We start from the raw sequence: 17,396 nt of genomic DNA, 5'->3' as shown, positions 1-17,396 counted from the left end.
CGTAGGCTTCAGACTCTTTGTCTCGTGAGTGGTGGTTCGGGCATGGTTGGCATAGTGAGATTAGGTTTTGCTCCTTCATCTCTGTAGGCATCTCCTCCTTCGTCAGCAACCAGCTCTCCTTGCCTTTCAAGCGTTTGATCATCCGTGTCCTTGCTGTCCAAGTCGATGACCACATCAGTTGCTTCATAGTCTGATCAAGTGTAAACTAAACCGTCTCATTGCTGATTTTCATCGTTAGACGTCCTACTCGGATGTTACTACAGCATCGGCGGTATAAAGAATGGACGCTGATGCGCACACACCGAGTCTTATATTTAGTACCCGATTCGTACCACTATCCGCAAGTATACGGTAGTTGTAGTACCGGGGTCGAACACGAGGACTAGGATGTATTAGTCTATCTCTAAGCTAGATTAGGTGGTCGAGTAAAAATGTGGTTTGTGGTAAGTGTCGGAATACGAGAAAGCAAGTAAAATTAACGGTTTGTAAACGATGAATTTAGGCGTTGTAGGTTCGGGATCCCTTGTGAATCGAATGGACGGTTAGTGATGCTACGATGTCTTCGGGTTCTCTCCCACATCACCTTTCATGGAACTTCTCCTACTGAACTTGTTGGATGTATGGATGCGTCATTTGGCTAATTTTGCAATTGTCGCCTCAAACTCTTGAAAAGGGATGTCATAAATGTCGCATCCACATGCCGCATCAATCCAAGACCGAGTGTCATCCTTCAACCCATGGATAAAGATGGATAGGAGGTAGTCTCTCTCCATTCCATGGTGAGGGCTAGGGATGGGCACGGGTCGGGTACCCTGAGTTTTTAGGGTACCCTGGCTTCGTCTTCGTCTTCGCGGGTTTTGAGAAAACGCTATCTCATTTTCGTTTTTGTCAAATCCGGGTACACGTCGCTGAATTCGATTACCCGAGGGTACCCGAACCCGTCCAATTCGTTAGAAAATGTTGACTTTTGTTGACTTTAAGGGTATTTTAGTAATTTAATATAAAAATATTTTAAATAATTATTGTAAATATATCAAAACATCAAAGATATAATTGTCATTTTATTTGTATCCGGGTACCCGAGGGTACTCGTCGCCATTTAAACGAAACCCGGACTCGAACCCGCAATCCAGATTTTTTGCTTCATCAAACCCGTTTTTGTCTTCGTTATATAAAGGGTATCCGTGTTTCGAGTACCCGTGAGACCGGGTACCCGAAAACTCGCAGGTTTCAAGTACCCGCGCCCACCCCCTGATGAGGGCACATTCTTTGATATTCCTTAAAGCGGTCCCATGCATCATGGAGATACTCCCCATCCTCTTGCACGAAGGCATTGATCCGATTCCTCGCATGTTGAGTCTTGGTAGGGGAGTAGTATTGCATAAAGAACTGTTCTTCCATCTCATCCCATGTCGAGATAGAGTTTGATTCAAGAGTATAGAGCCAATCTCTAGCTCTCTCCGTAAGCGAGTAGGGTCTTCAAGAGTAATCACCGGTCCCTTCTTGATTGCCTTACAGTTCATCTTGAAGTTTGTAAGGTGAGCATTCGGGTCCTCGTTTGGTCTCCCATAGAAACTCATGTTGTTGAGCATTTGAATGCATTGCAGTAGGAGTTCGAAATCTTCTAACGGTCCTCGATTGATGCATGATAGTAGCTGAGTGTGCTTCGATTGTGTGTACGTTCGAAGCGTTCTAGGGGCTGCTTGGGCTGGACCTCTTTGGGCATTGGCCCCTCTCAACAACTCTTCGGTCATTTCGGGTTGTTCTCTTCGTGCGTTGTTTTCTCTCAGCATTTCTTCGGCCATTCCCTACTGTCTTTGCTGTCTCTGAGCGAAGCGTAGAGTCCTTTCTATTTCGGGGTCGCAGACGAGTTGATCTCTACTGGTTGTGCTTCTTTTCATGCACCGGAAGAGTTGCGCACCAAAGAGACAAAACGAAGCGAAAGTGCCGTGAAATGGTTATGTCACAAAGTAATCCAAGCAAGATTCCAAGCAATGGTGATCTAGAAAAAATCTAGACTAACACGAAAACGTCTAGTCCCCGGCAACGGCGCCAAAATCTTGATGCGCACACACCGAGTCTTATATTTAGTACCTGATTCGTACCACTATCCGCAAGTATACGGTAGTTGTAGTACCCGGGTCGAACACGAGGACTAGGATGCATTAGTCTATCTCTAAGCTAGATTAGGTGGTCGAGTAAAAATGTGGTTTGTGGTAAGTGTCAGAATACGAGAAAACAAGTAAAATTAACGGTCTGTAAACGATGAATTTAGTCGTTGTAGGTTCGGGATCCCTCGTGAATCGAATGGACGGTTAGTGATGCTACGATGTCTTAGGGTTTGTCTTCCTATTGGGGGTTTCAAGCACTTCTTCTAGAGTTTGTCTCTCCCGAGCTTAAACTCACTAATTAATTCACCCATTTCCCAATGATCCAAATGATCTCTAGATGCATTAATATACCCCATCATGAACCCTAAGCAAGCTAAGCCATCTCCCAATGTGAATAACTCACTTATTTGACATTTGGTTCCAAACATCATTCCCATATCCCTATGATCAATGTGTTCTATGGTCATATCAATTAGGGTTTCATCCAAATCAATAGCGTTAAGCACAAAACATCAAACCAATGGAAGAAAACTCAAAGACATTATAGATTAAGTTTAGTTGTCCATACAAAAGTGGGGATCCCTCACCCACAACAAAATCTCTACTCCATATCTAGTGATCCAAAACAGAAAACAAAGATGTAAAACATAGAAAAGGATAAGAAATGCTCAAGATGGTCTTCAATGGTGGTCTCCTCCTTCAAGATGTCTCCCTAGGTCTCCCAAAATCTCCCTTTTGCTCTCCCAAAGTGTTTCTTCTTCTCCAATCTCCAGCCCTCTCTCTCTTTCCTCTAAAATCCCCTTTTATGAAAGTGCAGAATTAGGTTTTCTCCTAAAAAATCGGGCTTTTTCTTTTTGGGCCAGTTTTGATTCCGAGCGGTCGCTCATTTTCTCTTCAGGGTCGCCCGTTTTCTTCTTCATGGTCGCATGTTTCCTGTTAGCGAGCGACCGCCTGTTGTAACGAGCGACCGCTCGTTCTTCAATCCGTCAAGGCGACCGCTCGGTTGTGCGGGCGACCGCTCGTTCTTCAGGGTTTTGACACCGAGCGACTGCTCGGCTGAATGGGTGGGCCGCTCATTTTCTCTGAGTTCTCTCGGACTTCTCGATTCCTCTTCTTTTCCGTGCCTCGCGTGCAAATATCCTCGTTTGATCATCCTGTAAGGAAAACAGAAGAAAGAATCCTACCCATGACCGTCTAGCGTCGTAGTATGCCTAAAATGTGGGAAGAATCGTGATGTAAGACGCTAGAAAAACCCGTAGAAAACCCGTGTGATCAAATCCCCCCAGACTTGAGGTTTGCTCGTCCTTGAGTAAATGTGCGTATAAAACTATCCGAGGGATGATAAGATATAGTCAAATTACAAATAGGGGTTTCGAGTGGATTGGTTGTACTGGTTAAAATTGCTATGAACGAAATCGAGTTTGGTATACTTTATCCTTTCCAACATTCAAACGAAAATTTGCCAATGGGATTTCTATTGCTCCTGCGATCCTAGCGAAGTGATTTTACTTACCGAGCATATCTCCTGAACACATCCCAAATGGGACTTCTAGAAGCTACTTAGCCTATAACTTCATTGTTATCCATTGCCCCCTATCTTTCTTTTTATTCGTGTCTCGTATTCTTTTTCTTTTCTCTCTCTTTTTTTTTTCAAATGATGCAATCCCGGGCTTCTAGGATGTTAAAATTTGACAAGTTCACTCTTTCTCTTCTTTTTCTCTTTTTTTTTGTGTCATTGTCCCACAACTTAGACCCGAACCTTCGTTTTCGATGCACTCATGTCCCCGAATGATTTTCATTAACGAGCTAATGACAGAGGAGTGCCGGGATGCATCGTATTTTCCCGGGGCTTGTTGCTACTTATAGGCTTCCTAACTTAGAGGTCAAAGGGTGGTTTTTTTAGGGAGATGTTAGCGCTTGGTTTGTAACCTCTACTCCACCTAGATCTTAGAAAACAAAATTATCCCACGTGACATCCCTTCGCTTTAGGATTGGATCAGCTATTTCTAACTTACTCGACAATCCATTCAACGCTTTAGATAAATCTAAACTTAGCCCCTAAAACCTGTCCAAGCTAGTCATCACTCTACCCCCATATCATTATCCGACTAAACCTTGAGAGAGAAAAATCTTATGCAAGTGTATGCATGCACTCCTAGACCTATATGTATATATGCGACCTATCAATGACAAATCATGCAAGTATGTACAAAATGCAAGACATTTTTTTTATGAATATGGAATGAATGATTCTAAGTGCATGGGTACGATGTACGTTAGTGTCACTCCCCCCCCCCACACTTGAATCAAACATCGTCCACGGTATTTACTCTCGCCTAGGGGGGAGATGCCAAAGAGGAAATAAGGAATGTATGGATTGAAGTGGATGAGGGTGTTACCTTTTTGCGATGAGGTGGAATTGTATTCCCATTTCGCTTTCGTGGATGTCGTAGATCCATGAAACCTATGCAATGTGAGAACGCTACAATGCAATGTAATGTTAGCTAAAATGAATGCACATGGATAAGAGTTGAGAGATGGGACCGATCGGACCTTTAGCAGGACCCGTGAGATGAGGACTCTTGTTCGGAGTCTGTGCCGAGATCTGATGAGACGTCAAATTGGATGCCTTTTTCGGTGAGAGGGGATATCACAAAATAAGCCATGTTGAACGACCGACACTTACTCTCGACGTCTACAAACCTCGACAATATGTCCCCGTTTTGTTCCTTGACGAAATCGTTCTCCCAGAGGTGAATGTAGTTGATCGTGTCCCCGTGGATGGAGTCATGTGCGTACGGTCTGAGGTCGATGCCCACTCTCTCTACCATCATGGTTACGATTCCTCCAAAACAAATTGAATCGGTTGTTGAGAAAATTACCTTATGCATGTGCAGCACGACCCTTGATGCGACGTCCGCAACCTCTAACTGGTTGTTCATCATGAAGTGGAGAGGTTCCATGAGCATGTTGAGTTCCGTGATGGAGGCGGTCTGCGTATGCTCTCGTGCAAATAGAGTAGAGGCCATGAATTGCTGGAGGTAGCGGGGTGCGGGATGGCGTATCATGAGGGCATTGAGTTGCCAAGGAGTAAAGGTCACGGCCGCTATCTGTGTCCAGAAGCTTCTAGTCTTGGCGATCGTGATCTTCGGGATTGTCGCCGTGTTGCCGAATTGAACGCCCAAAATTTGAGCGAGTTGCTCCATCTTGAGGTAGTATTGGCGCCCTTCTAAACGAAATCCGAAGTAGCTGCAGCGAGGATCGGCGTCTCTCGGGATGAAGCATTGGAATGTGCAGGCGAATTCCGTTATCAGTGAACGGTATGTGTGGGGGTTGGCACGAAATAGATGTTCCCATCCGGCGAGTTGAAATATACCCTCGATCCTCTCATAAAGTTGCTTCGGTCGAATGCCATGATGCATGAACTTTGAGGCCTTGATTCCCCTCTACTAGATCTGGTGTAGAAGAAATGCCTCCTCGTTGGATCGGGGTTGAAATTGGACCGGTTCCTCGTGATCTTGCTCGACATCTACACGGATTTCATCCACAAGACTTGAAAAATGGACATTTTGTGGCTTGAAGTCTTGTAGCTCTGGTATCGTGTCCGAAATGTATTTCCGTACTCTTCCCCATCGGCCGCTGGAATTCATCTGAAATAACTCAAAAATCGGAAAACCTGATCAGAGAAAACGGGCGGGTCGCCTGAAAAAACGGGCGACCGCTCGTTTTGTGAAGTCGAAAAATTATGATTCCAAGCGATCGCTTGATCGGTCGCTCGACATTCGAATTTTGGGAGGAGCGAGCGCTCCGTCTGTTTTCACGGGCGACCGCTCGTTTCTCCTGTTTTGCAAGTGGGCGACCGCTCGAAGAAACGAGCGGTCTGCCCATTTTGTCTGTGAGAAAATTTGCCGAGCCAAAAAACGAAGAAATTCGACATAAACCGATCTCGATGATATCAATCACCCCCAAATCATGTCAAAACATCATATCAATTCACAGAGGTCCAAAAGAAGGTAACATACGTCAAAAGTAATAGAAAACACACATAAACATAGTTCGGTGAAAGTGAAAGAATGTGCTATCTATCGGTGATCGAGTCAAGGGGCCGTCTTCTTGCTCCCCTTGCTGGTGCCTGATGGAGAGGAGCTTTCGGTCATGCTCCCCGGAACTGATTCTCCAGCATCGGAATCCTCATCATCCATCATCCTCTCCATCGCGCGTATGATCTCACGCTGAGCGCTCTCGATAGAAGTGGTGAAGGTGGCTTCTAGATTGGTGAGTGATCACTTGCGTGACGAGTCTTAAATTTATAACCCGAAACACGACTAATCCGCAAGTATACGGATGTCGTAGTACCGGGGTCGAACACAAGGACTTAAGCGGTCAAGCTAGGAATCGATTAAAACTAGGAAAATGGTGAGAATAAAATTGGAGAATTGTTTTTATGGTTTTTCAAAGTTGCTGAAAATTAAATGAGAGAAATAAAATCAAAGACAACAATAATTCAAGAGAAGATAATCGATGGGAAAGGTTATGGGAATCGGGATTGACCGATCATGCAAGGATGCCGTAAGGAATTATGGACCTAGATCATGCTTGTTCTAAAGTGAGAAATTCGAAGACTAAGGTCAGGTTCGGTTCTTTTGACCCGAAACCCGTTATCCAAGAGAGTACTCTATCCACTTTCGTGGTTTAGAGTGAAATTTTCGAATGCAATAAATTCCCTTGTCACGATCCTAGATTGAATTGAACCGAATTTCTTCGCATTCAATCTCAACTCATTTCAATGAATGCACCAAGAATCAAGAATCCACGTCTCTATGAAATTCTCAATCATAAATTCTACCCATAAGATTTTTATCCAATGGGAAGCATTAAATCGAATTTCTTCGCATTCAATCTCAACTCATTTCAATGAATGCACCAAGAATCAAGAATCCACGTCTCTATGAAATTCTCAATCATAAATTCTACCCATAAGATTTTTATCCAATGGGAAGCATTAAATACCATTCATTAAACTCTAGCAATCAAACCCAAACTATTGCATCACTCAATTCAACAAATCCTAGGTTTCCCTAAACATTCATTCAAGAGAGATGAGAGATAATCATGAAGAACAAAATTTTATTCATTGCAAGAGTTTGAAAGCATAAACAAGACACAATCTTGGGTCCAAAGGTGAAGATAATCATCCTTATATGAGGGCTAATCCCTCATCCCACAACAAGAAACTACTCATAAACCATGTTCAAGAACACCAAAATAGCTAGAGGAAACATAGAGAAAGAAAGGGAAAAAGATGAGAGATTTTCAATAGGATCTTCAATCTTCAAATCAAAGCAAACTCCTTGTTTCTCCTTCAAGATCTCGGCCTAGGTCTTCTGGAGGATAGAAAATCGCCGCCTCTTGTATTCCAAAATCGAGCTCCCTTCCAAAGTTAAAAAAAAAACGGACTTAATCTGTTTCCAGGTCACGCGGTCCGCCGGACCAACGTCAGCCGGACCAAGGTTTGGTCCGGCGGACCGGGAGTAAATGAAGCACGAAAACTCGGCGCAAAACGGTCCTGGTCCGGCTGACCAGAACTAGTCAGCTCCGGACCAGGGTGTTAGACAGACTTCCTCGGCTGACCGGGCGAGAGACTGGCGGACTGGGCTTTGTGCAGAGATGTGCTGGTCCGGCGGACCAGAACTGGTCAGCTCCGGACCAGCTGCACCTCGGGTCTAGTCAGGTCATCTTCGGCGGACTGGCTGACTGAGGAGGCACGTCATCCTGGTCCGGCTGACCAAAACTGGTCAGGTCGGGCCCAGACGTTGATTGTCTTGGTCAGCTCGGCTAGGTCGGAGCGTGCAGGCGGACTGGTGGTTTCTTCTGGTGGTCCGGGGCTGACCATATTTGGTCAGCCCCGGACCAGCGTGTTTTTCACTTTCCTTCTCGTTTTCTCTTCTCCAACTGTGCACGATTGGTCCGCCGGAGTAAAGTCCGGTCAGGGGCAGACCAATAGCCTGTTTTCTCCATTTTTCGCCGAATTTCTGCGTTGTGCTCTCGAGGTCCTGCCAAAGTCAAGAAATAGTCCCAAAACCCTAGAATGGCTCTACAAATGCCTAAGAATGTGTGGAAACCGTTTAGAAACCAAAGGCATACTCGTATAAAGTCCAGATAAAATCCGAGCCATCAGTGAGCTGGTCTTCCATCAATTCTTCGATCGATGTGAGTCGGGGGCCTAGCTCTTTGGTGGCGGTGAGACGGGTGTCAAAGCTTTCCAGCTTCTGCAGAATGAGGTCTACTCGAGGATCGGGGGCGGATGTTGATGGACCTTCATTGCGTTGGGTTGGTGCCCCACCTCTTCTTCCCCTCGGGTCTCTTACTCGAGCTGGAGCGATGTCGAGGAAGTCTAGTCACAGCGTTGCGGGTGTGAACACCTCTAAGGAATTATTTGGGAGCATTATGTATCTCTTCAATCTGTCATCTCTCGTGTAAACCCATTCAGACCCCTTTCATCGAATATGTCCTCTGAGTCGAAGAGCTTCCATGTTCAGGAGGACAATGGTATCGAAGATGTTGGCTTGGAAGAAGGTGATTCCCGTGTCCACCCGTTGAGCTATCTTTGTGATCATACCGCCCACGCAAATTCATGTCTCGTTGGCCTTGGTGTGGGCCAATGTGTGTAGATGCATGGCTATCCGCGAGGCCAAGTCTATATCTGTCCACGGAGCCCGAACGCATGAGTCAAGTGATGGTCCTTCATGGAACTCAATTTGGTGCCATCTGCAAAGGTATATTCGATATGGATTGGGGCATTGGGTTAGGGCGAAGAAAATCGAATGATTTTTCGCGGAACTGACAAAACGAGGGGGCCGCCTGTTTTCACAGGCGGTCGCTCGCTTTACGAGCGATCGCTCAATCGACCGCTGGGTGAATGGGCGACCGCTCTAGCGGTCGCTCACTGGTTCGGATTACCGATTCCTTGGCCGGAAATCGGGATTTTCCGGCCGAAATCGAGCAATATCAAGCTTAATATCTATACCCATCAAAATTTCCGACCTACCCTTATCCTAAGCACCCTAATGACACAAATTTGAGCGAGAAAATTACCGGTTAGGAGTTTTGGGACGAGTGAGAACGCGTGGGGGGGGGGCTGGCGGGGAGATTGCGGAACGACGACGACATAGAGAGGCTTCGGGGCAGCGGAATCGGGCACAGAGTGCGTGGAGGAACGTTCGCCGGTGAGAGAGAGAAAAAGAGAGGGAGAGGGATTTGCGGTGTGTGTAAGTGGCGCCCCTCTCCCGAAACTGGGTTAAAATTAGATTTTTTGATCGAGCGGTCGCTCGATTTCCCGAGCGATCGCTCGATATATATATATATATATATATTTTGAAATGAAGCAGGCGGTTGCTCGAAATAACGAGCGACCGCTCACTTGCGTTTTTCCTGTAATCCGACGCTTGATGAAGATTTTTCCCGTTTCTCGCTCCCTCGATGAAAGGACTTGGTTTGGCGAGAGTGTATGAGAGAATTTGGAACCCTTCTAGCGAAAACGAAATAGAAATTGACGAGGTTTGAAGAATTTACATCCCGGGGTTAACCGGAGTTGCTAGTTATAAGGTCATAGCTAGACCGAGATGTCATTCCATTGATTAAAGAGAGGGAGAGTACAGAGGTACCTCCTCCCGGTTTAGTATTCCCTGGATTGTACGGTTTGATCCTTTGGGTGTTGACCATGAACGATCCGCCTTTCCCGTTGTCGAGTTCCACCGCTCCATGCGACGTGACGTTCCTTATGATGAATGGTCCCGACCATCTTGATTTCAACTTACCTGAAAAAAACTTTAGTCGAGAATTAAATAAAAGTACGATGTCACCTTGTTGGAAGTTTCGGTTGAGGATATGGCGATCATGCCATTTCTTGGCCCGCTCCTTATAGATTTGTGCGTTCTCATATGTGAAGCGAATTTTCTCCAAGTGGTGGAGCTCTAGCGTTCGTTTTTCGGCTGCGGACTTCCAATCATAATTCAGCGCCTTTATAACCCAGCACGCCTTGTGCTCCAACTCGACCGGTAGATGGCAAGTTTTCCCATACACGAGTTGGAACGGATTCATCCCTATGGGCGTCTTGAACGCCGTTCTATATGTCCAAACCGTGTCTTCGAGCTTCAAGGCCCAGTCTTTCCTTGACTTAGCCACTGTTTTCTCCAATATTTGTTTGATCTCCCGGTCTGATACTTCCACCTGTCCACTCGTTTGTGGATGGTATGCAGTTGCAACTCTATGGTGGACACCATACTTTGTCAAAAGGGTTTGGATTACCCTATTAACAAAGTGTGCACCGTCATCGCTTATCACCACTTTTGGCACTCCAAACCTTGGAAATATTATCCGTTTGAACATCCTTGTCACAGTGCTCGAGTCATTCTTGGGACTTGCTAACACTTCTACCCACTTCATGAAATAATCCACCGCCACAAGGATGTATAGATTCCAGAAGATGAGGGAAATGGTCCCATAAAGTCTATCCCCCAAACATATAAGGTTCTACCTCCAAGATGTAATTTTGCAGTGCTTCATTTCTCCGGGATATGTTGCCCGTCCTTTGACAAGCATCGCATGAGCTCACAAAAGTGTGGACGTCCTTGAACAATGTCGGCCAATAGAAACCTACTTGTAGGATCTTCGCTGCGGTCTTAGCTGAGGCGAAATGGCTAGCATAGTCCGAGGCATGGCAATGATGTATGATCTGGTGTACTTCCTCCTCCGGGATACATCTCTGAAACAATCCGTCCTTACCCCTCTTAAACAAGAAGGGCTCATCCCAAAAATAATCTCTAACGTCATGGAAGAACTTCTTTTTTTCGTTGTAGCTCAACTCCGGGGGTACTACCTTGGGAACCAAATAATTAACGAAGTCTGCATACCAAGGTGTCACGCCCTTGATCTCCAGTGATAAGATTTGCTCTTCCCTTAGTGAATCGTTGATAGATATGGCTCCGGGTATCTCCAATCTCGACGAGTGATCCGCCACGGTATTTTCCGTTACTCTCCTATCGCGGATTTCCAAATCAAACTCTTGCAACAGCAGTACCCATCGAATCAGTCGAGGTTTGACATCCTTCTTCGTAAGCAAATACCTCAATGCGGCATGATCCGTATAGACGATAACTTTGGACCCCACCAAGTACGATCTAAACTTCTCGAAAGCAAATACTACAGCAAGGAGCTCTTTCTCCGTGGTGGAGTAATTCATTTGAGCGTCGTCGAACGTCCGACTTGCGTAGTATATGGCGTAATGCTTTCCATCTTTCTTTTGTCCCAAAACGGCTCCGACCGCAAAGTCGCTAGCATCACACATTAATTCAAAAGCAATGCTCCAATCCAGGGGTTGAATAATAGGAGGTGATACTAGTGCCTTCTTCAATATCCTGAATGCCTTGTGGCCTCCTCATTGAACTCAAATGGGACGTCCTTGCCCAAAAGTGCAGTCAAAGGTCTAGCTATCGTCGAGAAATCCTTGATAAATCTCCTGTAGAATCCGACGTGACCCAAGAAACTTCAGAACATTGGTCGGTGGCGGTAGCTTCTCAATCACTTCCACTTTCGCTCTATCCACTTCTATCCCCTTGTCTGAAATTCGATGACCAAGTACAATGCCCTCTCGCACCATGAAGTGGCATTTCTCTCAATTCAAAACCAAATTCGCCTTGAGACACCTGTCTAATACTCGATGGAGATTGGTTAAACACGCATCAAAGGAGGGTCCATGGACAGAAAAATCGTCCATGAACACCTCCATAATATCTTCAATGACATCGGAGAAAATAGCCATCATGCATCTTTGAAAAGTTGCGGGGGCATTGTATAATCCAAATGGCATGCGTCTATATGCGAAAATGCCGTAAGGGCATGTGAATGTTGTTTTCTCTTGGTCACTCGGATGGATAGGAATTTGGAAGAAACCGGAGTAACCATCGAGAAAACAACAATAAGAATGCAGTGCAAGCCTCTCTAACATTTGATCGATGAATGGAAGGGGAAAGTGATCCTTACGGGTGTTTGTGTTAAGTTTTCGATAATCAATGCACATGCTCCATCCCGTAACAGTTCTAGTCGATATGAGTTCATTGTTTTCATTAGGAACGACTGTGATTCCTCCCTTTTTAGGCACGGCTTGCACCGGACTAACCCAAGAGCTATCCGAAATCGGGTAAATCATACCCGCATCTAACAATTTCAAGACCTCTTTCTTGACTAATTCTTTCATGTTCAGGTTTAGTCTACGTTGATATTCGATTGACGATTTGGTATCATCCTCTAAATGTATGCGATGCATGCAAAGAGAGGGGCTAAGACCCTTGATGTACCTAGGACTTCCCTGTATTGCCTAAGCAACTTGGTGAGTTTTTCTACTTGATCCTCATCTAGTGCATCATTAATGATAATGGGGTAAGTAGAATTTACGCCGAGAAAGACGTACCTTAGCCCTTGAGGTAGAGGTTTTAGTTCAACCTGTGGAACATATTTGGGATCCCAATCAGCATGTGTATCTCCTCTCGGGGCTTGAGGTGCATCAAGGAAGGCTTGAGTGGCCGAAAAGATGGCTTCGGGACGTGAATTTTCTATTTCAGACGCAAACGGGCGGGTCGCCCACTTTTCGGGCGGATCGCCCATTTCGAGCAGGAGCCTAATTTCTCGAGCGGTCGCTCGTTTCCTCAAATGCAGGATCCAAATGTCTCAGAACTTTCGAGCGGGTCGCCTGAATTTCAAGGCGGTCGCTCGCTGCCTCCGAAGATGAGTCGATTTTGCTCAGAGAATATGAGCGGGTCGTCCATTCTTGCGGGCGGTCGCCTACGTCTGCTGGTTGAAGATCGATTTTTCCCAGGGAATTCGAGCAGTCCGCCCGAAAAAACGGGCGGTCGCTCGTTTTTCCCTGAATTCCAATATCCTCAGATGAAATCGGGCGGTCCGCCCGAAATTCTGGGCGGGCCGCCTGAAAAACTGCAAAGTCCTCTTTTTCCTCTTCCCGATCATTCAAGACTCGTCTTATCTCCTCGATCTCTTTCCAATTAATTACTATATAAGCTTGCTTCCGCGACCATAAGTGATACTTCAAGTGGATCTACTTCGTGGAACTCTCTGATCACTTCTTCCGCCATTGCCTCAAGTATATATGCATAACATACTGTATCATTGGTCGAAGGTTGCTTCAAATTCTGATCGAGTGTGAATTCAACAGTTTCGTCCTCAATTTTCAACGTTAATCTTCCAGCTCGGACATGAACTACGGCATCCGCTGTGCTCAAGAATGGGCGGTCCAAAATGATTGGAACTTTAGAGTCCTCATCCATGTCTAGCACTACAAAATCCACTGGAACATAGAATCCGCCAATCTTGAGGGGTATGTCTTCTAAAATCCCTGCTGGATACTTGATAGATCTGTCCGCTAGTTGTAAGCCATCCTCGTGGGTTTCAAGTCGCCTATATTCAACTTCTTGTAAATGGATAGTGGCATCAAACTCACGCTAGCTCCAAGGTCGCATAATGCTCTATCAATCTCAATATTCCCCAACTTGCATGGAATAGAGAAACTTCCCAGATCAGATATCTTCGGAGGAAGTTCATGCTTTGTAATGGCTGCGCTAATTTCAGTGCTCAATGTTACAGTCTCTTTTTCCACTACCCGCTTCTTCGTCAAAATATCCTTGAGGAATTTCGCATATGATGACATTTGGAGAATTGCCTTATGGAAAGGCATTGTAATCTCCATCCTCTTCAGGATTTCCGCAAACTTTCCAAATTGGCTGTCCTCATTAAATGTCTTTAAACGAGAAGGAAAGGGTATTGGGGGTACCTTGGGCGGAGACGGAATGTAGACCGGTTCTTTCTCCGGTTCTTGCACTTTAGGAGTATCTTCCTCTACCGTCTTGCCTTTTTCCTCTCTTGTTAGCCTTGGAGGCGCTGTCTTTTCAACCATCGGATGGATGATCTCCAGAAGTTGTTTTTGTTGGGATATCTACGGGTTCCTAGCATGCGATCATATCGATCTAAGGTTTGGTTTACTAGGTTTCATGCAGCGGAAGAAAATCTAAACCTAGTCAAACGTCACACGCAACCAAACTCGCAAAACCCGAAAGATCGTGTATATCACCGAGGGAATCGTTACTTACCTCGTTCTCGATGAGTCTTGAAGTTTATTTTGATCCGGGGCCTGTTCTAAATCACCAAGAGCTGAAAGTACAGCTCCTCTACACGTATCCACACCGACGGGAAGGATTCCAAACGATTTGGAACGAATCTGCTAGGATTAGTGAAGAAAAGGGTAACTCAAGAGACGAGATCCAATCCCGGGACAATAGAAATCGAAGAGAACAGCTTCTCTAGGGTTCTAGGATGTTTCTCTGAGTTTTTAGGTCGGCTCTCTTTTAGTTTGGACGAAATCCCAAACTTAAATAAGATTAGAAAACCCTAAAACGAATTTTTGGAAATATTCCGGATCCCTGTCTGCCGGACCAGGAGCTTGGTCCGGCATCTCTAGCAAGACGCCATGACCACCCATATAGAATTGAGTTAGAGGTGATCTAACCAAGGCATTAACAGCTCGAATTCTAATCCTTTGTCTCACGATATCATAAGTTGAACAAGGGCATGATTTGAGCCACCCTTCAAGTTCAACTGCTTTCTCGCCTTGGCAAATCGACTAATAAAATAGATGCAACTTCATCTATAGCGTGGCCACGCGTTTTCATAGTCCGACTTCCACGAGAGGGCCCAGCGATATCTCTCCTGTTAAAGAGGTGACAAGTCCCATATTGCATGTCTACTATCTCCATATGATTCGTGAACGTATCTGATCAACGCCGTTATAATCATCCGGTTAAAGACGACGTTTGACGCAGTCAAGACACGCCACTCCTCATATCAGATACTCTAGACATCTCAGGTCTGAGGATCCAAGAACGAACCGCTGTATGAGATTCAAGTCATGACTCTGTCCATGTGACAATCTCATGCGGGTCATCCAGTCACTCGTACACAACGAGTACCCATGATTGTGACATGCATCCAATGCATCGATCACACCTCATGCTAGTCTTAATTCATCATAGTTCCCACAATGATAACTGACCAGGGTGTTTAGAATCATTCTATAATGATTCAAGGATACCGAAATATAACAAACATGCCAATCATATAACGGGAATGTAACGCATTCATAAATAAATGAATCAATACAAAGTCAAAATGTCATATCACGGATCATCCTAGAGCATTACAACCAACAATCTCCCACTATGCTCTATGATCTATCCTACAAGCATCTAATCCCCATACCCCTAACATGACCATCATGTTTTGACGAAGGGAGAGGCTTCGTCAATGGGTCGGCAATATTATCATCTATCGACACTCTGCTTATCTTCACGTCTCCTCTGTCGATGATTTCTCTGATCAAGTGAAATCGCCTGAGTATGTGTTTGGATCTCTGGTGTGACCGGGGTTCCTTAGCTTGCGCAATCGCACCATTGTTGTCACAATACAACTCAATGGGATCTGCAATGCTAGGAATGACGCCCAGGTCTCCCACGAATTTCCTGATCCAAACAGCTTCCTTAGCTGCATCCGATGCTGCTATGTACTCGGCTTCTGTAGTCGAATCTGCAACGGTTGGCTGTTTGGAACTCTTCCAACTAATAGCCCCACAGTTCAGGCAGAAAACGTAACCTGACTGCGATCTGAAGTCATCTCTGTCGGTTTGGAAACTAGCATCGGTATAACCACTTATAGCGAGCTCGTCTTCCAATCCGCCATACACCAAGAACAAATCCTTAGTCCTTCTCAAGTACTTAAGGATGTTCTTGACCGCAATCCAGTGAGCCTCACCTGGTGTAGACTGATATCTACTACTCATGCTTAATGCATATGATACATCTGGGCGAGTACACAACATGGCGTACATGATGGATCCAATTGCCGAGGCATATGGAATCCTACTCATGCGCTCTTGCTCATCCTGTGTCTTTGGACACTGAGTCTTGCTAAGAGCAACGTCATGTCCCATTGGCAAGGCACCCCTCTTGGAGTCTTGCATCTTGAACCGATTCAAGACCTTGTCAATGTATGTACTCTGACTTAGACCAAGAAGCCTTCTCGATCTATCTCTATAGATCTTGATTCCTAGAATATAGGCGGCTTCTCCTAAGTCCTTCATCGAAAAAACTGATCCTAGCCAGGATTTTACTCCTTGCAAGGTAGGAATGTCATTTCCGATGAGCAATATATCATCCACATAAAGTACAAAGAAGACCACTGCGCTCCCACTGACCTTCTTGTAAACACATGGCTCATCTTCGTTTTGCAGGAAGCCAAACATTTTGACTGCCTCGTCAAATCGAAGATTCCAGCTCCTCGAAGCCTGCTTCAATCCATAAATGGATCTCTGAAGCTTGCACACCTTCCTCGGACTCTTAGGATCAACAAAACCCTCGGGTTGTGTCATGTACACATCCTCGAGCAAATTCCCGTTAAGGAATGCGGTCTCCACTTATAGCGAGCTCGTCTTCCAATCCGCCATACACCAAGAACAAATCCTTAGTCCTTCTCAAGTACTTAAGGATATTCTTGACCGCAATCCAGTGAGCCTCACCTGGTGTAGATTGATATCTACTAGTCATACTCAATGCATATGATACATCCGGACGAGTACACAACATGGCGTACATGATGGATCCAATTGCCGAGGCATATGGAATCCTACTCATGCGCTCTTGCTCATCCTGTGTCTTTGGACACTGAGTCTTGCTAAGAGCAACGTCATGTCCCATTGGCAAGGCACCCCTCTTGGAGTCTTGCATCTTGAACCGATTCAAGACCTTGTCAATGTATGTACTCTGACTTAGACCAAGAAGCCTTCTCGATCTATCTCTATAGATCTTCCTAGTGAACCTCGGAGATCTGGTAGAATTCGCCAAGAGCCTACAAGATACGGTTTTCTTGTGACTGGAAACGACGAACTCATGTTGTTAGAACATGACGAGCCTACGTCGTATTCAGAGGCTGTGGCGAGTTCCGATTCCGAGAAATGGCACCACCAGCAGAATCCGAATGGATTTAGTCATCACAACTGGTGAAAAGGTTTCATCATAGTCTATACCATGAATCTGCCGAAACCCTTTCGCGACGAGTCGTGCCTTATAGGTATGCACGATGACATCCATGTCAGTTTTCTTCTTGAAAACCCACTTGCATCCAATGGTCTTAATACCATTGAACGAATCAACCAAAGTCCACACTTTG

The 17,396-nt window shown here is 45.3% G+C and overlaps 1 protein-coding gene across 1 annotated transcript; it reads right to left on the bottom strand.

Moving 5' to 3' along the window:
* Nucleotides 1-13,545: 13,545 nt before the first annotated feature.
* Nucleotides 13,546-14,076, bottom strand: LOC109116079. The gene has a single exon (XM_019200871.1). The coding sequence runs from the start codon at nucleotides 14,074-14,076 to the stop codon at nucleotides 13,546-13,548; it is 531 nt and encodes a 176-aa protein (XP_019056416.1).
* Between the last annotated feature and the right edge of the window lie 3,320 nt (nucleotides 14,077-17,396).

Source organism: Tarenaya hassleriana, unplaced genomic scaffold (assembly GCF_000463585.1).
Source record: "Tarenaya hassleriana unplaced genomic scaffold, ASM46358v1 Cleome616, whole genome shotgun sequence".
NCBI lineage: Eukaryota > Viridiplantae > Streptophyta > Magnoliopsida > Brassicales > Cleomaceae > Tarenaya > Tarenaya hassleriana.
The sequence above is the reverse complement of the archived record's forward strand: the minus strand, read 5'-3'. Positions and strand labels throughout refer to the sequence as shown.